The following is a 26,796-nucleotide window of genomic DNA, read 5'->3' as shown; positions in this document are numbered from 1 at the left end:
CAGCCGTGCCCGCCGCAGCCCTGCGGGGTCTGTCTGCCGCTCCTCTGCTTTATTGACATAAATAGGCAGCAACAAGTAAAACTGACAGGAAAAACTGACATGTTGCCACCCCCCGACCCCCTTTCCGTGTTCCAGGCCCTGCTGCAACGTGTCTTGATGCCGAGTCCCATCGCTCCCCTCTGCAGCCTTGGAGCCGCAGCAGCAGTGTGATTGTGATCCCGCCAGCCCCAAACACGCCCCACTCCCAGCCCTGCTCCTTTTCCCCCCCAGAGCAACAGGCATTAACTGCTGCATGGAGTGCCGGGACCCTGGCCCATAAGCATGAAGCCAGCAGGGGCAGGATTTGTGTCCAGCATGGGGATGCAAAGAGCTCAGCTCCCCCTCCGTCTTGTGAAAAGCCACCCCACACCCCATTCTCTACTCCTCAAGCCAGAGGAACAACACGAAAACCAGGTGTCCTTGAGTGGCTGCAGTGCCACTGCAGTGACGACAGGTAGAGACTGCCCCTGCACCAGTGACCCAAAACCCCACTAGTGTCCAAACCGCAAGGCAGAGGTCTCAGCTCCAACTCTGCTGGATAAGTATTCCACCCTAGGCAATCCCTGCAAAGCTTTAGTTCCTCGCTGCCAATGGGAAATGGGAACCCAGTTCCAAGTCTTTTCAGCTGAGGGCAGCTGTGTACCACGAAAAGAGCCAGGAAGGCTACGGGAGAAGTGAGGCTCAGGAAGGAGCCTGCAAAGGAAAGGAGCCTTGAAGCTGGCCTGAGGAGCGCTCCCCGCTTGAGCTGTGCAGGGCTGTGGCTGCCCCTCCCCACGGCTGACGCAGGCAAGAGGGGTCACTCTTGCATCAAGCTGTTGATCTTTGTGAGCAGCACATCCGTCTCAGACTCTGAGGAGAGAGAGAAAAAATAGTCATCGTGGGCAGCCAGCATCCCCTAGCAACAGGCGGAGCGGCCTGAAAAGCAGGTTTGAGGAGACTTGGGAAACGTGGGATTCCCCAGAGTTGTCCCATGGGGCTGTTTGCTAAGGGCAAGGCAGGAACTCCCTGGGCTGGGATTCCCTTCCCTCCCCCAGCCATCCCAAACCACTCTGTCACGTTTGGCTGGAGAAAGCAGCCTGGCTCCCAGGGAGGGGAGCTCTCATCCCGTGCGCACTCACCCGCTGGCCGTCTTCTGTGGGAGCATTTCCTAGGAGATGGAATAGGATCGATGTTAGCATGCAAGTCTGGCCTCCCGCTTCCCTCCTCTGAGCTGCCAGCTGGAGGCTGTGGGGCCCCAGAGTTCCACGAGGGATCTGCTCTCAGTGCATGCAGCACTGGTAAAAAGGACCAGGGTTCCCCAGCCCATCAAGCCCCGGGTACAGAGTGAGTTAGGAAGTGTGAACTAAGGCATTCAGCAGCTTGAAGCAGGGTCAGGGCAGATTTTTAGCTGCAGCCTGGGGATAAAAGCTGCCTCCACACACTGCACTGTTTTAGCCAGACAGGAGAGGAACACCCCAGAATCTGAGTCCAGAGGGGGTGGCAGCAGATACAACCAGGTTTGGATATGTACCAACCACCCAGGGCACACTGTGACGTCCCCCAACAGACCTGCCTCAGGAGGGGGAAAGAGATCAAACCTACTTCAGCAAGAGGAAGGCCCAGAGGATGGTAAGGAAGGAAACGCAGTCTACAACGATCCAGATCATGAGATATGTGCTGCTGGGCTGCAAGGCAACGAGACAAGCCACTGAACACCAGCTAGGGGTGGTGTACTGGTGGCACAGCCCAGCCTGCTGTGCCACCAGTCTGTTCTACAGGGTCACCTGCTCCCATGCCAGTACAGCACTGGGCAGAAGTCACCCTCCAGGAAGCTGGCTGCACAGGGCTGCTGCAGAAAGGGACCCACAAGTGCCTGGGACACAGGGCTGTGGGGCGGGGTGAGGGATGGTGGGGTTACTTACAAGCAGCCAGATGGGTTGTTTCATTTCCTTCAGCACCTGGCAGGCATTGGTGGTGACAGAGCTCACCCCAGAGCACCAGAGCACGGAGAAGAGCCAGGGCTGGTTCACCACATATAGGTTGACAGAGATGTTGTCCTGGCGGTACTGCCTGCATGGGGACAGCCGTGGTCAGAGGAGCAGACAGCAGGGTGCCATCACACTCCACCTACAGCCAGAGAGGACTGTACATCTGGGATATGATCCAGCATTTTCAGCCACGTGGAGTGACTGTCTGGAGATCCAGATCCCAGGCAGATTTGCTGGCAAGGCAGAGGACTGCAGCCAGCTCCATCCCCTGCACCAGCCCAGCCTTGATAAGGCACGCTTGTCCACGAGACACTCACCCAGCTCTTTCTAGCAGCACACTGGCACTCAGCCTCAGCTGGCACTCACCTCTGCTGACCCCTGGGACAGTGCTGGGATGGTGCCCAGACCCCCACAGCTCCCAGGCCCTTGGGCAAAGGGTTCTCACCTTATCTCCTCAGAGCTCATGTCCTGGTAGGGCAGATTGACATGCAGTAGCGGCTCCTTCTCATTCTGGAGTCTCTTCCGGCCATAGACTTGCTGAACACCCGGGGCTTGCTGTTTGACCTGTTCCCTGAACCCGTCGGGAAGCCAGAGGACCTAGGCAAGAGCCAGAGGGCACATGCAGAGGACAGGTGCTCCAGGCAGTTTGCTCTCTTCCAGTATTTCCTTGCAGGTTCAGGCACACATGGCCTGCTTAGACAGCTGCTCCCTGACCCCAACCCCATGCTCAGCTCCTCCATGAGGATCTCAGCCAGGACAGCCTCCTATGAGCTTGGCCCAGCCAAGAAGAAAGCACAACAGACCCCACTGAGGTGAGAGAGCAGTTCCAGCCTAAGAAAGCTGCAGCAGCTATGTCCTTTCTGGGTCCTTGAATGGATCAAGCAGGGCATCCCTTTTAGCCCCAACTCTGCATCAAGAATGCACCTTGGATCAGCATTATAGTAGAAGTCTTTGCTATGTCCCCTCCTGCTCTACATACCCAAAAAGCCAAGGAAGGGAGGCAATTTGAGTGCTAATTCATCCCCTAAGGGCAGCAAATATTCTGTGCTGCAGAGGTTGGATGAAACATAAAGGGAACACAGGAGGTTGCAGCAGAAGTCCAAGAGCTGCAGGGAGAGGTGTGGTGCAGTGGGGGGAGGTGGAAGCCTCAGCATTGTACTCCTGCTCACGCTGGCAGTGTTGGTCCCCTCCCTAGACTGAGTCATTGTTTACACACCAAGGTGGCCAGTGCTGAGAAACCAAAGTATTTGGAGGGGTCTGAAGCTATAGGCATTAAACTGTAATTGCTGGCAACTTCTCCCAGCTAGAGAACCCCACACCCAGACAGGGCTGCCCAGCAGGGATCACCTATGGGGATGTGGTGTACGGGGTGTCAGGGATGCTCAGCGAGCCTGGCAGGGCACCTCCCAGCATGGCAGGGGTGTGACAGCAGGGCCTGGCAGCGGTGAGGTGGTGACCAGCTCACCTGCTGTAGTGGGATGCCGGACTGTAAGATCACTGCCAGGGTGGCATTGACAAAGCTCTGGTAGTCACTGTGGTTCTCAGGCCGGAGGTCGAACATGATGGAGATATTGCTCTGCTTGGCTGCCTCGAGGGCCTGTCCCAGGGAGGGGATCCTCTGTTTAGTTGCCTGGTGGCGATCACCAGCAGAAAGACTCGGCACGGTGGGAAACGGGCTCCGCTGCAAGGATGAGAGAGGGTGAGGCACCACAGGCAGAGCCCCTGTAAGCTTCCACCTCCCAGACTGGTGCCCATCTATGGCTCTCAGTTTCCTGCACTGGCCTCTCCACGTGCTCTCCAGTGCAGACAGGCACAGGGATCCTTCCTATACACAACCATGTGGTACCTCTACCCTTCTTCCCTCTAATAGCACAGTTCAAGCAGGCCCAGCACCTGTGGGCATTCAAAGCAGCCCGGCAGTAGTTAGTCACCTTTTGGGAAGAGCCTTGCCACAGCTGCCTTCAAGCCCAGGCAGGCTGTGCAGCTCAGAGCAAACACAAGACATCTCCCCTCAAACCAGCCTTCTCTGTGACTCAGTTGAGGAGTCAGAACAAACCCCAGCTTGGGGCATAACCGCACCCAAGGGATTTGTGCAGGCTTCTGCACCCTGTCCAGGTGTCTGCCAGGACCAGTGCTCCAGAGAGAAGGTTCTGGAGCCCCAGGGCAGGGCTAATGCTTTGCCCACAAATGCACCCATCCCTCTCCAGCCACCTGTAGGGCATCCTGACCTCCAGAAACCAGCTGCCAGCATCCAACTGCTGGAGGTCTGTCCAGTTGAAGGCAGTGCTGTTCAGGGCAGCCCTCTCAGGGAACACAGCCTGCACATTGGTGGTCCTGGTGAGTTCCTCATCATGCATGAGGAATGGGACTCCATCAGCACTGGCAAAGGAGCAAAGGAGCAGAGAGTGAAGCTGTTTTTTTATTGTAAGCTGTTTGTCTCCTATCCTTGCCCTGGCATTTCTGCCCTCTCCCAGCCACCTGCTAGGGTAGCCCCCAGCATTACTCTACTTCTCCTTTACACAAAAATGTGACCGTCCAGAAAGCACAGAACACCTAGAGACCAAGCCAGGAACCAAGCAGTTCCCTGCTCTCTGCAACAGCTGTTCTCCATAGCAGGATTACATGAGATGAACTAGAGCCAGGCTCTGTTTTCCAAGCAGTACCCCTCCCGTGATGGAGCCTCCCTCCCTGGAAGGCAATCTGCATCAGGAGAACAGAAACCCAGAACCTCTCCCAGATCATTGGGACACCAAGTTGGAGCCAGTCCCACAGTGGGAGGGTGGGAGCGGCAGAGCCCTTTGAACAGGGCTCCCTCCAAATGAAGGCTGTATTAGCCCTCCAGGTGTGTTCCAGAATGCCCCAGGTGGGCATATCCATCCCAGGACACAGGCCCCTTCCCCCCTCTGAGCCCCTTTACCTCACCATGACGTCTGTCTCAAAGACTTGCACATCACAGTCCACCGCCTTGTGCAGTGACATGAGGGTGTTCTCGGGGGCCAGCTGGAAAAAGGAACGGTGTTAATGCAGAGGGCATGGGCAGGACGGGGCAGGAGGCAGGCACTCACCCTGCCTGGCTGCACCCAGCAGCTTGGCTCGGCTCTAGGGCAACCACAATGAGACTGGGGTGATCCTGGCACAGTGGGGGATGGAAAAGGAATGGGAACAGCCAGCCAGAGCCTGCTTCATCCCTGCTTCCCAGCCCACACTACACAGTCAGGCTTTATGCTGAGAGTTGCATCTCCTGGTCCAGCAGTGCTCAGGAAGCAACCCCCCTCCTCACCCTGAGCTCACCCATCCTCCAAGCCTGAGTTGCTCTGGCTGCTGTGGGGACCCTGCTCTGCTGGGCTGGCCAGAGCTCATCCAGAGCTGTGGCAGCAAGGATCCAGTGCCCCATGGCCAGGCTGTCACCGGAGCAGCCTGTCCCATCCACCCTGACCACTGCCAGGGAGCTGGTGGTGCTGGTCACTCACCATGGGTGCTCCTCGATGGCCAACCAGGGCTGGCTTGGGGGGCAGCTGGTTCTCCTCCATGAGACAAGGGGAGGTGATTCCCAGGGGAGCCAGATACAGTGCAATCATCACCGTGCAGTACATAAGCAGCAGAAACACCTTGAGACCTGCAGGCAGAGGCAGAAGATAGAGAGAGGGGTGAGGTACAGAGGAAGTATTTTGCAGGCTGTTAGGAATAATCCAAGGCTGCTTCACCTGGCATTAACCTGTGATTGCCCTTGGTCAAGCACTGTATCCCCAGCCACAGGAACACTGCAGGTTTATTCTTGGCCCACTACATGTCCTTGCATCCCAACCCAGCACTTCTGGGTCTGCCACCCGTACTCTCCTCCAGTTGCAAAGCAGTGAGGGCTGAAGCTGCACCAAGGGCTGTCTCAAAGACTTGCACATCACAGTCCACCGAGAAGAAGCAACCAAGAGCAGGTATGACCACCAGACTGAGAACTGCAGGCCTGATCCCATTGCACCAATGCTCTCTGACCACCACTCTGCCAACTGTGCTGCTCAGTTGGGTGTCAGGCAGTGGGGCACCAGCTGAGGGGGAGTGTGGAGACCCTGGAGGGGGTTACCTGTATTGCGGGTGCGGTACACAAAGCTGGCCAGGGGCCAGGCAAGGAGCGTCATTCCCCCCACGACTCCAATGTGCAGGAAGGGACCTGTTGCCTGGGGAGACAAAGGCAGAATGTCAGCCAGGACCAGACCAGCCCCTGTCCCCAAAATACACATGGCTCCAATGCCAGGGATCTGCCACTGCAGCCAATACCACTGGAAGTGCCAGCGAGGGAAGGACAGGCTCCTGCATGGACTGCACAGACCCCCTGCTCTGCTCCAGCCACCACTCATCATCCTGATGGGCAGCTGCTCCAGGCAGGACTGCAAGAGCAGGAGCAGCACTCTGCCTGGCCAGGCAGCAGAAATCAAGGGTAGGAAGCTTATCCCCATTGCACAGAGCCATGCTGGGGGGTTCAGTAACCACCCTTCAGCTCATCACCCCCCCCAGGCCGGGTACTCAGTGCAGTGGGGGAGTCTCTGGTATCGAGGTGACTCACCTGCAGAGAGATACGTGCACTTCTCCACTCCTCTGCCCACTTTATTCCCAGCCCTGTGAAGGCTGCAGCCACCACCAGGGCAGTTAGGATCAGCAGGATCTGTGGGGCAGTGCACAGGGCAGTTAGGGGAGCACAAGCATCCTGCAGGACAGCTGCAGTGCAGGCAGAGCCTTCCTCATCCCTTCTTCATCAGCCCTGAGTCTCAACACCCCACTTCCTCCATCTGGGTTTGCAGCTGAGCTCTGCACTCCATGCTCTGAGCAATGGGAATATTCCCATCCCAGAGACATGTGGCTGAGGAACTAACAGCTGCAGCTCAGCTCAGCGGGGACACACGGCCACTCAGTGGGGTCACAGCAGCCATACACAGCCTCAGCAGGCTGGTCACAGCTTCTGAAGGTGCACGGGCAGCCAGGGCAGGCAAATCTCCCTCCTCCCCCAGTCTCTCACCTTGTGCAGCCAGTGGAGCTTCAAGGGCTGGCCACAGAGCTGCAAGCACAAAGCAAGGACCTGCGAGAACAAGAGATGTCAGAGCTGGGCTCTACCCCACACCTCAGCCCTCGAAGGGCACAGGACTCAGCCACAGGAGCTGTGTTCCCATGGCACAGGTCAGATGCTGTGGGCTCCTCCTGGCCCCACACAGGGCATGGTATCCAGGCTGTGCTCAGCACACATCCATACCCCCACCAGCGCAGGTGGGACCAGCAGGGCTCACCAGCAGCACAGATGAGTAGGTGATCAGCACAGCCGTAGCTATGAGCAGGACCAGGGACCAGTCGAGCCACAACTTCCTCTGTTTGAAGATGAACCTGCCAGCAAAGGGGACCATAAGAGGGGCAGGGGTGACATGGGGAACAAGGCTGGATGGGGGGTCCTACTCACTCGTTGAAGTTGTGGAAATCATTGAGGATGATGATAGCGAAGTAGAGCCACACCAGTGTGAAGAGGAAGACGCAGAAGAGGAAAAGGAACCAGCTGCAGTCACACTGAAAGCCAGAAATGACAGCTATACACACACCTGTAGGGCACCTGCCCCTAGTCAGGCTGCTGAGACCCCTGGGGAGCACCCAACCAGCAGCAGGGAGCACAAGGGGTCTCAGCAGGCACTGGCCCAGGGGGACAGGCACTGAGCTGCCCCATGGACAGGGACCAGAGCTCCCCAGAAGAGCTCTTTTGGCTGGCTCCATGCTGCAGGAAGATGGACCAGTATCTCTTACAAGAAGCTAAAAAGCTGCCTATGCCATGCTGAGGAGGATGGCTCCCTCAGCAAGACTGTCTCCTTTCCCATGCAGCATTCCCTGGGGGCAGGCTGGGACTTTGGATATGGGAAGGGGCAGGGAGCCAGATCCCATTCCCTTCTAGCTGGGTGATCTGTGGGCTGGGCAGAGAGGGGCACAGAGCCTCAGAGCTGCCATGGTGAACCTGCAGACTGCTCCTGCCTGCGTGGCTGAAGCCAGGTCCAGCTCCATGGTCTCCAGCCCCTAGCCCCACATGTGCAGGGAAGTGAGGGGTGCCACAGGTGCTGAGAGGGACACCTGACAGCCCAGACCTGTTTGTACATTCCAGGCAAGACAGGACACGCAGCAGCACAGCCACTCCCATGGGAGTCGGAGACCTCAGAGAATCCCAGGGCCTCGCCACTCCCAGGTTACAAATTGGTGGGGACACCCTCCCGGTGGGGGCCACTCCCAGCCCAGGAACTGTGTCTCCCACGTGCCTGGCCAGGAGCCCCAGGACCTGCTGCCACATTCAGCCCTAGGGCTCTGTTCTGCTCCAGGCACGTGTGAGCCCTGCCACAGGTGCACACTCTGCTGCTCTGCCCTTCTTGTCACCCAGTGGGAACACACAGCTCACCCTCTCGCCTTCTCACTGCTCCAGGCCAGGGCACTCCCTGGACAGAGAGGGTGCCAGGTAGCACCCCAGCTCTCTCAGGCTCAGCCCTGGGAAGCAGGAGCAGTGGCAAGAGGTCAGCAGGGCAGTGTCTGGGCTGAGCATCCCAGCCAGAGCTCTTCCCCAAAGGGGCTGGCTAATCCCAGCTCAGCATCACCTTGGTGGTTCTCAGGCCCTTCCTCTTCTCCTTCTTGGCAGTGATCCACCGGCAGCTGTAGGGGCAGAGCAGGCAGGTGGCACAGGCAGCACAGCAGGCAGGGGGGTCTGCCATAGCATCAGACTGTCCCACAGCAGAGGTCAGGTGTCCTGTGGGAGATACAACACAGTGTGTTGACAATGACCTCCCAGCACACACCCCCGTGGGGATGGGGCACTGAAGCATTCTGGCTCCAGGTACCCTGGCAAGTGGTCCAGAGCCCTGGGGCACAGTGGGGCTGCTGGATGTGTTCCCAGGCAAGGCATGGTGCCAGGGAAAGGAGAAGCACAGGGTGCAGCCCAACCAGTTCAGCAGGCTGCTCTGGGACCCTTCACTCAACAAGTTAAAGCAAGCCTGGAGATGGCAGAGAGCAGAGCCTGCTCCCCAGCCCAGGGTTCAGAACTCCTCCTGGGAGCCAGGATCACTGTGCAGGCTCCAGGGGCTGTCAGCCTTGCCAGCTGGACAGAACTTTGCACCCAGACCCCCCAGCTGCAAGGACCGTGCATGCCACAGCCTGGGGCTTCTGCTGTGCAGCTGGGGGTACGTGCAACAGCCTGGAAGTTCCTGTTCTGTTCCCTAAGCCCAGGTCCTTGCTGATACAGCACCATCCTGGCAGCCCTCTAGCTCAGCCTGCACAGCAAGGAGACCCCAATGGGGCTGGAGGAGCTGTAACTGAGCAGGCACTGGTTGGTTGTTGGTCCAAGCACTACGGGGGATGATGTGGGTGAGAATCAGTTATGGGGGGGAACCCATTTCTACAGTCACAGAGACTCAGAATGAGTGTGGGGCCACTACTGAGTCCTCCAAACACTGTGAAAGGGAGAGGGCCAGGATGCTTTGCTGTGATCTCCAGATTCCTGGTTCCTAGCCCCAAACGAGGTCTCCCTGTATCCACCCTGAGAAACCTCATGTCTATTATTGCTTGCCCTGCTGTGGAGCTGCTCCTCCTCCTCATCTCAACCTCCCCAGCAGGCCAGGCACCCTACACAACACTATCACCCTGTGGATTCAACCAGACTCTCATTTCACTGTGACTACTGAGCCAGGCATGAGATCCAGCTGACCACATCCTCCCAACCACATCCTCTCCAGTAGTGGGGTCACTGGTGCGCCCAGTAGAGCCGTGTCCCATTCCAATCTGGGCTGTGGAGAGAGGGAGCAGAACTAGCCCAGGTCCTCCCAGGCCCAGCCAGCCAGACCAGAGTGGTTCTGCCATGCCCTGGTCTCCCCTGTAACAGGGCAGCACTCTGGACTGTCCTCTTGCTCCCAAATACCACCATTATGTGCATCTCCAGGGCTGGGGCACAGAGTCTTCCTCAGGACCCACCCAGACCAGTGGCTGCTGGGGCACACACAGGCAGGTACCAACCCGAGAGCAGGACCCCCAACCTGCCCAGTCAGCTTCTGCAGGTGGGGAGGTCAGGGCACTGCTATCAGCTGGTCCAGCCAGCCAAAGCACAGAGGATGCTGAGCAGCACAGCAGTGCCCCACATCCACTGCTCCTCTACCTTCTAGGGACCAGATCAGCAGCCCCTTCTTGATGCCCAGGAGCTCTGGCTGAAGGCTCATACCCCTGCTGTCACCAGAAGCGGAGCCATCACTTCCATCAGGGAGCAGTAGGCTCAGCCAGCCTCTGCTGGGACTCACCCTGTTCCCTGCCACGGGTCACACTGGCCAAGTACCAGTGCCAGCAGCTGATGGCTGGCACCCACGCAGGGTACAGAGTACAGTAGGAGTGGCTGTGGGCAGCAGCTGTATTTCAATGCTCAGCTGCTCCAAGAGACTGTCACTGCCAGGACTGGAGCCTGGCAGAGCAGTGGCACAGGACTGGCCACAAATCCACCCCGGTGGTGCTGCTTGAAGGGAAAATGCCGCCCTGTTCCACAGCTCCAAGTGGAACTGCAGCAGTGGCATCAGCAGTTATGGTGTGACACCCCTGTACAAGGTCCCAGACAGAGCTGGGCTAGGTGCTCAGCAGACCCTGCTCAGCTTCTGCTCCAGCTGCTACGGGAGAGCAGCAGATTGGGAGCCAGGGGTACACCAGTGCTGGAAGGACCCCTCCTTTAGCTCTCACCTAACAACACCCACAACACACCCACAGCCTGTGGGAAGCACAGGGGACTTGAAGGGGTGACAAACTCATTGCTACAGTCATCTACACGGCAGATCGTGCCTGCAACCCTGCAAGGACCTCAGTGCCCCAGGGGTGCTGACACAGGACAACCAGGTGGCCACGGGCAGGACAAGATCCCCTTGCCCTGGTGCAGCCGAGCCAGCCCAGGCTGTGTGCCACCGGGCAGGTCAGCAGGAGCTGATGCCGAGCCTCGCCGTTCTCTTTCCTCACAGGAGGGAAGGAAGAGCACGATGGGCTCAACATGAGCAACAGGGTAGCCCCCAAACAGCAAAAGCAGCACAGCCTGGCCCAGAGCCCCCACTCCCAGCCTCATGCCCGGATAGTTTGCCCTGGGCTCCCCATTCCCGCTCTCCAGAGCGTGGGAACAGCATGGGCAACCCCTTTCCTTCCCCCGCTCACGTTGAGGCACGGGCAGGACGATCACCCCCCCGTGCCGCTCTGCCAGCTCTCCCTGAGCAGTGCGGGACAGCATCCCCACGGCCGGGGCCGCCACCCCGGGGCCAAATACCTGCTCCCCGCCGACGTCGGGCTCCAGCAGCTGGGCCTCCGGCGGGCCAGGTGAGCGCGGGGCTGGGCTCTGCCGGGGCCCATGCGTGGCAGCGCCCCGCTCCCGCTGAGCTCACACCCTCCTGGGTGTGCCCGTGGCCCGGCCGCGGCAGGTCCGCACAGGCCGGCAGAGGCGGGCAGACTGCGAGCCGAGCCGAGCCGAGGGGGGCCGGGCTGGGGTCAGGGCGGGCCCCGCCGGCCCCGAGGAGAGAGGGGGAAGGGGCCCGGGGGCCGTCACGCGTCGCGGCGCAGAGGAGTTTGCAGGCAGCCCACGTCCAGGCAGACGGAGGCTCCGGGGAGAGCGCCCGGGAGATGCAGATGGAGGCAGAGCTTCGTGCACAGCCGCGCTCTCGAGCGAGGGGCTGTGGGAGACCCTCTGCCTTCCTTGCAGAGGATGCCCAGGACAGACGCATCCCGAGCCACCACAGTGGACATTCATCAGGGCATACTTTGAAGACAGAAGTAGAAGTGGTTTGTTGCCTTAAGCCAAGGAAAATGCTTCAGAATCAACACATCCAAACTTTGCTAAAGCAGCAGATTGACAGGAGGCTCCAAGACAGACCTGATGTCACCTGCAGATAGGTGGGCTGATGCCTTCCATCTCCCCACTCCCCTCCCTGTGGCACAGCACAGCTGTGTCCCCCCCACCCTCTGCCACAGGTCTCAGCAGAGGCACAGCCCCTGGTGAGCCAGAATGGACCACGGGCACTCAGATCTTTCTGTATCACTGACTTGATCCATCATTGCCTGGGATCTCAGGGGACCCATGTGATTTGCCACTTGCAAAGGAGCTGAGAAAGCTGATTTACAGGGAGGTGGTGCCATCCTGCAGTGACATAGAAACTGCCAATTTAGGCAGAAGCCTCAGCACTCAGTCCCCAGCTGATCCTGTTCCACACTACTATTAACAGCTTTGGCACAACTCATTGAACAGCTCTATGAAATGTGCTGATTAAGGCCTTATCACTGGAGGTCTGGAGCACTGCAAGAGAGGTTGTGCTGTAACACTCATTGCTCTGCACCCAAAGGAGTAAGCTGAAAGCATCGCTATTGCCAGGAACACCCCTCAGACGAGCAAGCAGCCCTGACCCCAGAGTTTGGGAGCTGTGAGCAGGTAGCACTGAGGTTCATGTCCTGCATCCACATGCTGTGCCAGCTCTGACACAGACCAGCTGCACAGCAGAGCAAACCTGTGGGCATGAGTCTTCCCGGTGGACCTGTGCCCATTTTATGGGATTGAAGATCCACTCTTAGGGAATTGGGTTGCAGGTTATAAGGAGCTGAAGAAGTGAGCACTGAGGGGGGATGAAGGACCCCTTAAGCCAAGAAACATCTTAGGCGGCGGGGAGGGAAAACCCAAGCATGAATAAAGAGACCACGGTGATACTGGAGAAGGGGAGATTGCAGCAGAGCTCCAAAAAAAAAAAAAAAAAAAAAGCTGCGGATTTCAGGCGTGCGAGGCAAAATTCACGAGGGAGGCACCGCTTAACCACGCGCAGATGGAGCAGGGGGACTGGCGGGGATCTCCCCGGGTGTTGGTCACCGTCTGACCGCGCCGGGCAGGAGCCGCGGGGGGAGCCCCATCCAGGGGGCTGCAGCGCCCACCTCTGCCCACCAGGGCTCAGGGCCGGGCGGTGCGGTCCGGAACGGGCTGTGCAGAGAAGGGGAGCGGCGGAAGGGCCGCTATTCCGTTTTTTACCCCCGGCAGGAGGGAGCCCTGTGGAAGAGGAGGAGGATGGGGGGTCCGCGCTGGGGACGGGCACGGGGGGAGAGGGCGCGGCAGTGCCGGGGCGTGGCCGCCAGGGGGCGCCCTTGGCCCGCTCTGCCGCCGCTCCCGCGGGAGCGCCCGAGGGCAGAAACGAGTTTGGGGTGAGAATAAGGGACAGAGCCGAGTTTGGGGTGAGAATAAAGGACAGGTCGAGCTTAGGGAGGCGACACCGAGTCCATCACACTGCCATAAACACGGTCATCCCAGGCATGCACTGCCCTGCCCGCCCAGACACTTGTCTGATCGCCGGGAGCCAAGCCACAGGTGAGCAGTTAAAGCAGTTAAACCAGAGCGCATCATCGAGCTGGCTTGGCTCTAGCACAAACTCAGAAGCGCCTGAGTTGGTCGGGAAGAAGACAAAATAATTCCTGTCAAGACAGTTTGAGTGAGCTCATGCAGTTGAATGAGCTCATGCACAACATCAAGTCTTGCGTTGCTCTAAGTGTGGTTTGTGTCCTGCCTTCACTTGTGAAGCCTCATCTGTGAGTGTTCTTTTAAATTACAGGAAAGCCGTGAAAACAAACACGGAGAGGAAAGGTCTGAGTGAGCAGGCAAAGTTGTCTTGGTATATTACAGTTCAGCTGAGGTTGTCTCCTTAGACTTGTAACTTGGGGAATAGAGAAGGTACTTTGAACACATGGAAGTGACTTAATGGTTTTGTGTTAGGTTCTTGTTTGTCAGCTGAACTGACATCACACACTAGCCTCTTCAGAAAAAAAAAATGTAAGCCATTGTTTCAGTTACTTCTGGTTTTCACTAAACTGCATGTAATCTACAAGAAGTACTGCTTTTAAGTTTGGCTATTCTGGGGGATGTTCTCCCTTCATATCACCTCCCATAGGACTCAAGACCAGGAATAAAAGAAGGCAATACAGATTTCTGTAACCATTATTTCACACACTTTCAGTTTGTAATAGACAACAAAAATTCAGTGTCACCATTTCTCTGCTGTCAACACTTTAAAAGCCAGTGTCCCAGACTGTCCTTCCACCCCAGATAGCAGCTGACCTACATAAACTGATAGACCAAGGCAGAGCTCTCTCCATCATGAACCTAAAAATCCCTACTTGCTGCTCATCTACAGTAATATAGAATTTGCTACATTTTGAAGCTGTCTTGCACAGGCACATTAAGCAATTAAGTTGTTTGAAAGAATTAATCAGAGAATAAACTGCTTACTTAAGGGAGGGTATACGGTCACGGCACTCAGTGATTAGGTTTACTTTTTCCTAAAGGCCAAAAGTATATAAAGAATTAAAGGATGTGATGAACAAGCTTTGAATCAGATTCTACCCCCCAAGGAAGTGGACTAGTTAAGGAGATCATGAATGAAGATTGTGGGAGTTTTATTCATAATGAGAGAAACCTCTGTGGATGACTGTATTTATTTCAGCTCTCATCCCAGAGTTTGTATGATCCAAGGCAAATCACTTGACCTGAACTTTTCACGGGTGGTCCTTATAGTTTTCATTTCCTGAGTATTGAAAACAGCATGGGCTGGATTTTCAGGAGTGCTAATCTTTAACTGTTGTAATTGAGATCAGTGATGGGAGCCCTGAGGATCAAATGCTAAAGAGTTCAAGCTGCACAGTAACAGCAGGTCTCAGGTTGGGCACTGTACCAGTGCAGTGTTTAACCCCACTGTTTTCAGAGGAATCCAACACCCCTCAAGGGTTTATGGAGATACATTTATTAAGGTACAGAGAACACAGCTTTTACAGATCATAGGATGGCCTGGGTTGGAAGGGACCTTAAAGCTCATCTCATTCCAATCCCTTCCCATGGGCAGGGACACCTTCCATCAGACCAGGTTGCTCCAAGCCCCATCCAACCTGGCCTTGGACACTTTCAGGGATGGGGCAGCCACAGCTTCTCTGGGCAACCTGTGCCAGGGCCTCACCACTCTCACAAGTAAAGGATTTCACCTTAACATCTAATCTAAACCTATTCTCTCTCAGTCTGAAGCCATTCCCCCTTGTCCTGCCACTCCATGCTCTTGTAAAAAGTCTCTTTCCATCTCCCTTGGAGGACACACCCAGGTACTGAAAGGCCATGATAAAGTCACCCCTGAGCCTCCTCCAGGCTGAACAATCCCAACTGTCTCAGCCTTTCCTCATAGCAGGGGTGCTCCATCCCTCTAAACATCTTCATGGCCCTCCTCTGGATCTCTCCAACAGATCCATGTTGTCCCTGTGCTGGGCACCCCAGAGCTGGAGGCAGCACTGCAGGTGGGGCCTCACCAGAGTGGAGGAGGCACAGAGTCACCTCCCTCACCTGCTGCCCACTCTGCTTGTGATGCAGCCCAGGACACAGCTGGCTCTCTGGGCTGTGACTGCACAGTACCAGCTCATGTCCAGCCTCTCATGCACCAGCAAACCCATGTCCTTCTTGGCATGATAAGCAAAAGGCAGTATGTTCAGTAAGTTTTATACTACACACATACAGTTAGGAAATTATTTTTTGGGCACAGTGTCATGTCATATCTAAAGTTGAAAAAAAGAACTCAAGCAGACAATTTCTGCTTTTATTAAAACAAAAAAAAGTTAATCAAATGCTGATATTTATGTCTGAGACCTGGCCTGTAAGACTTACATGCTATACTTCATTCATGTTTTCAAGGACTGAGATATTTGTGTTTGTTCAGATGTAGCTCTTTTCTGTTTGGAACTTGAACTAGTTTAGAATTTGAAGATGTTTATCATTTGTCATTTCCTTATTGCCTTATTGCATACTTAACTGAAGTCACACAATAACAAACTGAAGGCAAATCTTAAGTAGTACATTAAAGAGGCAGCAGAAGGGATGCTCACAGACTAACATGCAATTTTGCATCTTAAACTAAATATTTTTGTGTTTTGCATAATCTGTACAAAGGAAGTCAACTAATTTAATTATGGCACAACTGTTTTTCTAGTTAATTTCTTTTATAGGGATAGTTAACTTTACTAGAAGTTAAGTTGTAGGCATAACTTACTAAATGGGGCAACACTGATGTTCTGTAGATCTGGTTCCCCTTGAAAAGCTGCATTGAAAAGCTCTTGACCAGAGGTCTGTGTTATTTTCAGACCAATTTTGTTTTTTTCCAGAAAAAAACCCACAACATTTGGCTTGTCAATAAAACATTTATCTTCTACTTACTTCTATTAGTTCTACTACAGAAACTTTCATATTTAGTGCCTTTTTTTAGTGTTATTTACTAATTTTTAAGGCAGACCTTTAGTTCTGCACTAGGATAAGCCTTTACTGTGGAGTTTTTGCTCCTGCCACATCTCTAATTTCTGTTCAGAGTTAGTTACTATAGAGCAGCATCTCCCCTCTCCCCTTTCAGGATGTAAAAGCAGCTGCAAAATCACTGTGTTAAGGTGTGCTGTGGGACACAGCATTTATTTGTTGCTCAAGCTGACTTTTCCTCGTTGTTTGAGAAGCCTCCCATGAAGTCATTAGCACTCACTGATAGTACTGTTCAGCCACATACTTTTTTACAGCATTACCGAGGAGCTAGCAGCTGCCTAGATAGGATAAAACCCTGCCCCAGCATTCATGTCACAAATGAGCTTAAGCACTTGACAAAGAGAAGCTCAACTCTCACACTGTAACAAGGACACATCAGGATACAGCCCGAGCTCCAAAGCACCTTACCTGTAAGTGCCTGCTTTGTAGTCAAGCGTTGTCACAGCCAGGGGTTCAGGTCAGTCCTCGCTCAAGGAGTGCCCCTTCTGATCCCCTGCAAGTCTCACCATTCATAGGATTCTATCCTCTCTCTAAGTCTGGGCAGAGAGAACACAGTCCACTTACATGCCTATTTTACTATCACTTTCCTATTCCCAGAGAGCTTATTTGAGGATGAATAACAGTTCTGCATTGCAACATGCTACAGTCAATAGTATTACTACTGTATTTGTAGCACTACTGTATTTTTCCTCTTAATATCTGAAGTTTGTTATTACACAGCTTCACAAAACTACTCTAGCCTATCCTGCAGCCTTAGGAGAAATAATTAATTATATTAGATACTCCTATGATACTCCTAGATACTCCAACTTTCCCACATGTGTAGCTACATTCCCCATTTTATAGTATTATTAGCTACTAGATTGAATATTAAAACTGAACAAACCCTACAAACCCAAAGCAAACCAACTAAAACCCACAAAAAAAAAGCACATCCCCCCCCCCTCCCCAACCAAGAAAAATCCCTGAATTAGCACACTTACCAGGCAGAAACAACTTCTTGTTTCAAGCACTCTTGTTTATATAAGCAGCAGCTGTTTGCCATTGCCAAATTTATAGGACCAGCCCCCCAGGGCTGTGTTAAGGGTCGGTTTATATAAAGGGCCCTTGGTAGGGAGTGGCCAGTAATGTGGTGAGGTTGTGGTGTTTGTGTGTCCTTAGGTGGCTGGTGGGGTAGCTGTGTTACAAGAAGGTCAGTATTGTAGTATTGTTAAAAAAGAAGCATTTTTTATTTATAAAGATAACACTTTGGGTCTAGAACAGTTAGTTTAACTTTATATGCTCACTGGAAGTATAATTTCCTAGCCATTTTCATTTATGACTTATTTTTTTTGTACCTACTTAGGGCCTTTTTCAGCTGTAAATATCTTTGGCTACAGGCTCTTCTGAATTATTTAATATAGGAAAAATATTGCAGTTGTTAAAGAAGAAAGGTTTTGGTAGCGTCTAACATCTATTTTCTTATTTAACTGTTATAAATACCTACTGTGAGTATCTAAAATGGCTCTGTTTTAGTTACTACTATGGGAATTTTCTTCTGACCCTTTAACTAGTACAGAGGGCTGTGTGGGATTTCTAGCTAGTGGTCTGCACTCTTAGTACTTTCTTCTGTATTTTCTCAGAACTGCTGTGTAATCAGCTATCTCTGGGGCTTAGTTTCTAGCTGCCTGTGGTTTCCAGTGTTCAGTATTTATGGGCAAAATACTTGTGTTTGAGGGCAAAGGTGCCTGCCTCAGACAGCCAAAGGTGTTTTTTGTGCAGTTGTGAGAAAAACATTTTCTTGGTGTCACATATTGGCTTGGGGGTGGGCAGGAAGGAATTTTTTTTTTTTCCATTGAATTTTGGAAAGCGTAAATTGAATCTCTTTTGGTTTGTATCCTGGGAGGCCTTCTTTGGATCCTGGCCTGCAAAAGACTCTTCCTACTTTTTCAGGTGAAGTGGTTGAGAGCATGGAGAGGCTTGATGATGTGTCTGAGCTGCTGTGATGAAGAGTCACCTCTAGAAAGCACAGCAGAAAGCTGTTGATTTTTTTAGTTTTCCAGTGACAGAAAACTGAGTGTCCTGTGGTGGTGGAGAGGCTCAACTCTAAGGCAGAACTTCACAACAGAAACCCCTTCCCACCTGAGGGACCTGCTGCAAGGGACTGGTTCTGGAGAAGTAGGGCTTGGTCGTGAAGCTTGTGCAAGGAAAACGCTCTCCAGGCTTGGTGTTTCTCTGCTGTCAGCTTGAAGTGGCTACACCTGCCTGAACCTTTAGAATAACTAAAGGCCCCTTCCAATGAGCAAAGTGGGATTGTATTAGCAGCTTAAGTGATTTGTACTGTAGTGTCTTGAATCTGTGTGTGCCTGGGGGCTATCTCTGCTGGAGGTGCATTCTTAGCTGTTTGCGAAATGATTTTCAAGTAGGCATGTATGTGATATTTTCTTTTAAGCTTATTAGCTTATCTTGAAGCCCCACCAGCTTGCTCCTACTAAGTCTTAATTGGTGATTGGAAATAGTAGAACAAAAATCCTACTTCTAGGTTGTCCTGCTGTTGAGCCAGCAAAAGCTTCACAAATTCAGGTGTTACCAAGACCAGATAAATAGCAACTTTAGAGGTAGTGATGCTTAAACTAGGTGTATATATTTGTGGCTCAGTGGATTCAGGTGTGTGGGATATATAGGCAGGAATATGACACTAATGCCTACCTGTAATGAACTTCAGGTGTAATTTTATTGCTTATCTATATCAACAGATTGAAGTATTATAAGCAATTCATCTATTATTTGAATGTCTCTTAAAGGTGCTCTTTGAGCTTTCTGAAGTGTCACCAGCTTTGAGTTCTGCCTTGGCTATTTATGTCTGTTTATTAGGTGGTCATTTGCCTATTTGGATTTGACTTCTTTTATTAGTGCTAATTGATGGCTTATCATGGATCAGTTTGCATCTAGGCATGGATTTGAGGAACTGGGTGATGTCCAAACATTTGCTCACTGTTCTGCTCTTGTACCTCCTGAATGGCAGTTGTTGCTTTGGTCCTTCCCCCCCCACTTTTTTGCATATGTTTCACTCAAATGCAAAGCTCGTGCAGTAACAGCTTGTCCACTTAAATGATGTGCCAATTGCTTCCCCCCACAATGTAGCTTATGATAAAATTCCCTTTTTTGCCTTTTTCTAAGTTATTCTTGGGCTTTGCTGATAAATTAAGTATTTTTTCCTGTGTCTAGAACAGAACATACCTTGCATGAGGAAATAAAAAGATTTGTGGTTCTAGTCTCCTGTCTTGCAGCAGACATGCACTAATACTCACGAAGAACTTGTAGGCATCCCTGTGTAGAGCTTGCTAGATAAGATAATTACACAGAGATTTAGTGTCTGTTTCTAGAACTTACCTTTATCTGAAGAAGGTGCTTGAGTGCTCAGCAGAGGTTCTGTTCTTGTTTGGCTGAACTGGGCTGGTCTGTCTGTGACTTACAAGTGCATGGTGAGTTTGGAACTTCTGATGTTGATGAAGAGAGCGATCTGCCTCCTTGATCGCTGCAGGGTGATGCTGGTAGGGGAGGATTTGTTTCATGAAGTCTTTAACTCCAGAGCTGGGAGAGAAAAGAAGCACACCTGGAAAAGAGTTTAAAAGAGCAAATCCTGAGAGGACCTTCAGTGGTTGAAATGGATACTGAGATGAAAAAATGCCACTCATAAGTTTGCAGCTGTCGTTGCAGACAGTCACAACTTGTCCCTGACTTCGTTAGAGCTATAGGATACAGAGGATACAGCTATAGGAGGAAGGTGATTGTTGCCTCAGGTACTTGCTCTTGCTTGCCTTGTCAGATGCAGTTACTGACAGATGGCTATGAGGAGCTGAGGATATGCCTAGCTCAGCATGAAGGGCACTTGCCTTGGCACTTGGGCTGTTTTGTCACTGTCAGTCTTTATTTCTGGGTTCTGCAGAGTTGTATAGAAGCAGAACAAGTCCTGCACGTTTTTGAGACAGTCCCCCATGTGAAGTCTGGCACGGGAGGAAATAAAACATGCTTGCTGGCAAAACAAAAGTGGTGAGGATGCAGGAGAATGTACTCAGGATGAATATGAATGGAACAAGCCTGAAATAGGGATGCAGCAGCGACTGAAGGTTAGCTGAGAGTTCTAGCTGGGTGATCAGATGTTGGGAATAAACCTGAAAAATGTAGATGGATGTTGCTGGGGCCTTGTGTCCAGGTGGAGTTGTGTGTGACACTGGCATTTTGAGGGTATTCTTAGCATTTTTTACCAAGAATGCTTTAACTTCTCAGATCAAGGCTCTTGGATAATTAACATATATCTAGCAGTTTGGAGGGAGTTACTTTAGTAACAGTGTATGTTGAGCTACTTTGTGTGCATTACGTAGGCGCTTTATATCATGCTAAATTCTGAATGAACCTTCCTGGGTGTAAGTCACTTGGTTAACAGAGCGAGTTAAAGTGACCTTTAATTCTGTGAGATATTCAAATTACCTTTTTCTGAAGGTGTTTTCCTTTGTGTGAAGCCTAGAGAAGTGCTGTGTTTACTATTAAACATATGTAAACACCATCAAAGAAACACCCCCAGCAAATGCCAAAACACACAGACAGAAAACCAAAACTTGCTGGAAATCTGTTGTGACATACGTGGAGGTGGCAGGTAACAGCCTGACTGCAAATGCTGCTTCAGGTGGTTTTGTCATTTCGAGTACATGGTTGTATTCAGTCACAGAGGGATGAAGCATTTGGAGTAGCTTCCTAAATGGCAGGGGACTGGAAACCCAGATGGTTCTTTCTGGCTCTTGGTTCATTTCCTACCCCAGTGTCTTGTGTTCATGAAGTACCAGAGTTGTCCTTTCCTGTTCCCTTTGTTTAAGTGCCTGCTTATCCCTTTTACAGACCTGTTGACAGAGAATACATTAAACTTTCCCTGCTACCTCTTGAAGTATAGAGCCTGCTTGTTCACCAGGCACCTCAAATCTGTTAGGTAGTTGTTTTTCACCTCTAAAGTTGTGTGTGCTTAAAGGCCAGGGCCCTAAAAATCAGTTGTACTCTGTTTGAGTGTACAGGAAGGAACTCACCTGAGATTAAATGGAACATGCAGTAATGTTTAGCTGGGAAATATATGCATTTATATATGCATGGCCAGTGATCAGAATGAAAACAGTTTCTGATATTAAAAATAAAGTGTTGTGTTGAGGAAACTTAGCTAGTTAATGGTGCTTCTGTATACAATCTGATACATGCAAATGAGGTTGCCAGATGGCACAAGACAAACTTGCATAGATCCTAGCAAAATAAATAACACTTTTTGCAGTGAAAGTCAACAACAAGCAGAAATACATATAATGCATTCCTTTACAGTAATAGAATATTCATAAACAAATAATAGATTCCAGGCTAATCTATCACTGCCAGAGGGAGGTGCCAGCATCTCAAGTATTGAAAAAACTTCTGTTCTTGGTTATTTAATTTTTCAATTCATCATTAAGCAATAAAATCAATAACTCAAACCCTCATTTGACAGAATTTGTAACCTTAGTCCACTCTACCTGAATAGAAGCCCTCTAAACAAGCATAGATAGAAAATTTCAGACATACATAACTAGAAAGTATAAGTAAACTTGGAGAACTTCCAGGGTCTTAAATTAAAGATCTAACAGACTGAGATACTTATTCCCTAGATATCTGCATCAAAAGGCAGATTATATTGGCTCTTCTGACTTTGAGAAAGCATTTGCTCCTAATGATGAAATGAAGTTTTTTTGTTATCCAAAGTTTCTGTACTTCAAAGAGCGGCGTGCATTATTCTTGCATTATCTCTTGATTGCACCTGCCTGGAAATTAACAGGTTGAAACCACTTAAAATTATATGTATTAGGGAGGATACTTGCTCAGATCAGTTATTAATCTGTTAAAGAATAAAGTATTTTGTATTAAAAATAATCCTAGGTAAAGTTAATTCCCCCCCCCCCCAACCCCCCCCAGTATGTGATAGGTTGGTGTAGCTTTTTTGGAACATTTGTGTCCTGGCTGATGCTGCTGGAAAGCTGAGCAAGATTGACACTGTTCTCCAAAATACTGGAGTGGCCTCCATGCAAGCAAGAGTAGGTTCTTGGGAAAAAGTGTAAGAATGAGAGAGCTTGGCTGACACCCCAGGGCTGGAGAGGCAGGAGCTCTGAGCCAAACTCAGAACACAGGAGAGCACTTGCTGTAGGCTCAGGTGAATTCTTCTGCAGTCAACCTCTAGCTGATCATTTACTCCTGTGTAGCCTGGACACCTGTTAGCAACTTTGTGAGATAAAATCTCTGATTAGTGGAGTTTCATCACACTGGGGACCTAACTCTCATAATTTATGAAAATAGTCACAGCATGTCAAGACTGACTAATTTGAATGGAAGGATTCCTGAAATGGAAATATATTTTGTGGTGGGAAGCTGCTGTGTTGAAGACCTTTACTAGGCAATTTTCCTGTTCTGGAGTCTGGTGTCTTAACACCAACTCAGTGTGTAGCTCTTACTGACAGTTGGAGCAGGATGATCTTTAATGTCTCTTCCAACCCAAGCCATTCTATGGTAAAAACTTCATGTGAGATAAACCTCAGGAACCTTCAATCAAACAAGTGTGCAGGCAATCCTGAGGGACTGTAGGGACCTGCCTGGGAGTTCAAGTACTGCTGGTACTGTGTCCATATGGGAACTGCAGTGTCAGAGGGTGGCTTTTTGGGAAGAATGTTACTAGCAGGTGCAGCCAAGTGTCCTGCTGCTGTGGGCAGATGGTGGTGATTCACTTCAACACCCATAGTAACCATTGGGGATGCAGGCATTATCTGGGATTCATGAGCCAGCAAATGACCAAGCATCTGATCTTTAAATCTGTTTAAATGCCTAAAGATCAGAGAAAATGTGCTTAAGAACAGTATGAATTTCTTAGTCACTGAAACCAATGAGACCAGTACCTTTTGGTGTCTTGGTCTAGAGACAGGGCTGTGCTTGTTGCACAGTACTGTGTTCTTTTCCTATGATCACTCTTTGAGACAAAGTGGTGCTTCTTGATGCTGTTCTCCTTGTCAGAGGCTGTCATTCTTTCTTTTTCCCCACCACGATGATGTGAGCATGGAAATCCAGAATGAGGTGTCAGCTGAATGTTACACTAATGCCAATCTAACCAGCATTGCAGCAGCTGTGTTGTGGTTTTGGTTTTTGGTGTTTTTTTTTTTTTTTTTTTCCTGGTTCCTGTAGGCAGCATGGTCCTAGAATCATTTCCCTCGGAACAGCCTCTGTACCTGTGTTTTTTCCCCTCTGGGTAAGTAAAGATCCTTAAGATAATCCTTACCTTCCACTGGAGTAGAAATAATTGCCAGCACTACATAGTGGCTTTCATGCTAAAACTGCATCTCTCTTACACATGTGTATGTTATACACCAACGAGCATTGTTTCCTGTGTAAGTAGGCAGTGTTGAGGGTCAGAACACCTCTCATCTCCTCAAGTTCCCTGTACATCCCTGCTCCTTGAGTGTGCCCAGTAGACAGAACACCTATACGTGTTTTCCTGCACCTGAGTGGTCTCCCTGTTGTTCATAGAATGGCATAAGCAAATTATTAATGGTACAAATTGCTTTGAAACTAGCTGAGCCGTGAAGCCAGGGCAGCAGTTACTGTGTTACACTAGGGTCGGGACACGGTGGTGAAATACACTGTATTAATGTGATGATAGTCCTAAAAGTACCTGCACTGTACTAGAGCACAGAAAGGGGCAGCAGAGGAAAGGTAATAAACAGTAAAAGGAGTGGGCCCTACTTGTTTCTCTCCTTGGATTTGCTGTCAGGTTTGTGATGAAGCACGAGGGCTGGAACTTACTGTTTGGCCAGAAAACATCAGGCCCATCTGAGATCTCCCACTGTTTTATTTGCCTTTCTTTTGCCTTTTAGTTGATTGACCTCCTAACCTTCCACATTACACCTGCTATTGCGCACAGTTGCTAAGCTGCTGTTCAATTTACCCCAAATGCAAGATGTTTTGTTATGTTGAAATGGTTCAGTTAAACCCCTGTGCTGTTTCTCAGCTTCTCAGCAGAGCAGGTTGCTCTCTGGCTTACAGTGGGGAGGCAGATTCAGGGCACTATTGGTACATTTTTCCCCTCTTTGCAAGGCAGGGAAGATAAACCCAGGCATTTTTACCTCTGTTCTATGAAGACATTGTAAAATATCATAAATAGGCGATCTTCAAACACCACTGGTGAGACTGTCTTGGGAGCTTCTGAATATACTGTTGTTGCAGGAGTCTCTTGAGTAAATTGTTCAATAAATTGTGTTCTTACACTGTGCTGCTGGACTACTGAATAAAACAACACAACTGCGTGCTACTTTGATATTTTTATTAGTATTAGCAGGAGATTTGGGAGCATTTACTTGTTTGTACTTTGTTGTGTGTTTGTACTGCACTGTGCTACGCTAATTCAAAGTCCCAAAGTGAGTAAAAAATAATGTTCTATTTTTTGCTAGAAGAGTCATTGCATTAGTTCTGGACTAATCCCACCTGAGATGGTGAGTGGCTCTGAGTCATGAAATTAAAATGCAAATTTGATGAAAGATGCTGAATTTACAGAACTAGTTGCACAGTGTTTGTAACCCATCATTTATAAGCCAGACTTTTTTTTCCTATCGAAATGAATGGAGAGGTTTTTCTTCAGCTCTTCCAACAACCAGTGATTAAATTTACAGGATGGCTTTTACATTTCTCAGCTCTAGGTGATATAATAAAACATTTTATCACTGACTGGGTGGTCCCCCATGGTATTGAGCTGTATGACAGTTTTGAGTATCAGGCCAGCTGTTGTTTTTATTTCAAACTAAATCTTCCAAAAGTGAATAGCATGTCAAATTAACAGTTTCTTGCCAAGTAACCTTGGAAAGTTATGTAGGTTTTTGTTTTAGTCCTATGGCAATATATAACTTGGAGTAGCTACCCTGAGGACATGATAGGGGACGTGCACACCCTGAAAGAGATACTGTTATATGCCATTACATTGGATAAGGAGGGATTTCAAGTGTGAATTTTATTTGTATTTGAAGTGTTGCATTTCTGAGTTTGTTACTAGGAGGCATCTTCTGGAGGTTCAGGATAAACAAATTCTGTCCTATTAACATTTTCCTTTTTTTTTTTTTTCCCCCTCTAAATAAATTCTTGTTAATGAAAATTTTCTCCACCTCACTGTCAAGTGAAAAAGATGGAGGTTCTGCAGTGAGTGTCTGGAATGGTGATAGTGGAGTATGACATAGCACAGCGTGTTCTTGTGCCACAAGCACATGGATTCTGGAGGGAATGGCTGAGTGAGTAGCTGCTCACGTGATACAGTGAGGTAATGACACTTCCTGGAGCACACAGGGGAGATGGACATTCTTACCCTGGTTTATTCTAGCTTTTAAAATTGTATAAATTATACTTAATGACCAGACTGGAGTGAAGAGTGAAGGAGGTCACAGCAAGGGCAGTTGTGGCCTGTATAGCAACTTCTGTAAGCAATTAGCCTCTGCTCTGCTGCTTCCAGCTGCTTTGCTCCAACCTGTGAGCAGTGCTTCAGGTTCCTGGGCTGCACCAGGACACCTGAGATCTGTGTGCCATGTCATGCTGTATAGATATTCATACTACAGGCTGGAGTTGCTCCTCCTGAAAAAACCTTGCAGGCACTACTGACCAAGCTCTGCTTCTTACAAGGTATAAAGCCAGCAGTTGACTGTGAAGCAATATCCTGCTTCTGGCTCACAGCTCCATCTGCATGTGAACTCATCAGAAGTTTTGTGTCTTGGAGGAGCTTGTCTTGTGAGAAGTAGTGGCTTCTTGCTGTATCCCTACTCTATTTCTCTAAGAAGTGTCCTCAAACAAATAATTCTCACTGTCTTTTCAGAGTGTTGAAAAAGGTGACTTCAAGCTTTGAGCAAAGCCTTAGTCCTGAAAAAGAGCCATAAACTTCTGGGGACTGAGATCTTCTTTCAGTTGCTTTATTTGGTGCACAGTGTCTTTCTCTCCTCTTCCTAGTCAGCTTTCTGTTGATTAGTCTGTTCACAAGTTATTTCTAACCCACACTAACAGGGGTCTGAAAAAAAGGCTAAGGCCAGAAAGGAAAGCAATGAGCTAATCTGTGGTGCCAGTGGGAAGTTAAGGGACAACTTATGGTTTGGGTATCATTCCAGGTAGTTTCAGTGGAGAAAAATGGTCTCTTCCTGTGGATAAGGCCAATGTGTGTTTCCACACAAGACATCTCTCACAAAAAGTACTGTATCTGTCTTGTATAAGAAGCAGTTTTGCTGGCTTGGAACACGCTTCTCTTTGGGGACCCAGTTCTCTCTGTGAAAATTTTTGTACTGCATTATCACCTGAAGAATGAATTACTTGACAGTTCTTCATGCAAACCTTGTAAATCATACAAGCAAGAGGAAAAACAATGCAGAGCTTTATCAAGAAATGAAAAGTACAAATGGCCAACATCAG

General features: G+C 50.2%; 1 protein-coding gene across 4 annotated transcripts; it reads right to left on the bottom strand.

Annotated features, from left to right (window-relative positions):
• Window positions 1–42: 42 nt before the first annotated feature.
• On the bottom strand, window positions 43–20,131 carry GDPD2 (glycerophosphodiester phosphodiesterase domain containing 2). 4 transcript variants are annotated; one of them, XM_050310718.1, is made up of 18 exons: window positions 20,081–20,131; window positions 19,702–19,924; window positions 16,738–16,865; window positions 8,612–8,760; window positions 7,447–7,550; window positions 7,280–7,373; window positions 7,015–7,074; window positions 6,565–6,663; window positions 6,085–6,178; window positions 5,477–5,622; window positions 4,924–5,006; window positions 4,235–4,385; window positions 3,472–3,687; window positions 2,452–2,603; window positions 1,941–2,088; window positions 1,621–1,703; window positions 1,158–1,186; window positions 43–888 (listed from the first exon to the last, which is right to left on the bottom strand). In XM_050310718.1, exons 4-18 carry the CDS (start codon window positions 8,723–8,725, stop codon window positions 836–838), a joined length of 1,626 nt encoding a protein of 541 aa, XP_050166675.1. In that variant the 5' UTR covers window positions 8,726–8,760; window positions 16,738–16,865; window positions 19,702–19,924; window positions 20,081–20,131; the 3' UTR covers window positions 43–835. The 4 variants fall into 4 exon arrangements, with proteins under 4 accessions (XP_050166675.1, XP_050166674.1, XP_050166676.1 ...); XM_050310717.1 differs by having other exon boundaries at window positions 19,702–20,120; XM_050310719.1 differs by lacking the exons at window positions 19,702–19,924; window positions 20,081–20,131 and adding an exon at window positions 17,313–18,773.
• Window positions 20,132–26,796: the final 6,665 nt, after the last annotated feature.

Source organism: Myiozetetes cayanensis, unplaced genomic scaffold (genome assembly GCF_022539395.1).
Source record: "Myiozetetes cayanensis isolate MyiCay16 unplaced genomic scaffold, myiCay2020 scf15, whole genome shotgun sequence".
In the NCBI taxonomy this organism is placed as follows: domain Eukaryota; kingdom Metazoa; phylum Chordata; class Aves; order Passeriformes; family Tyrannidae; genus Myiozetetes; species Myiozetetes cayanensis.
This window is presented reverse-complemented; position numbering and strand designations above follow the sequence as displayed.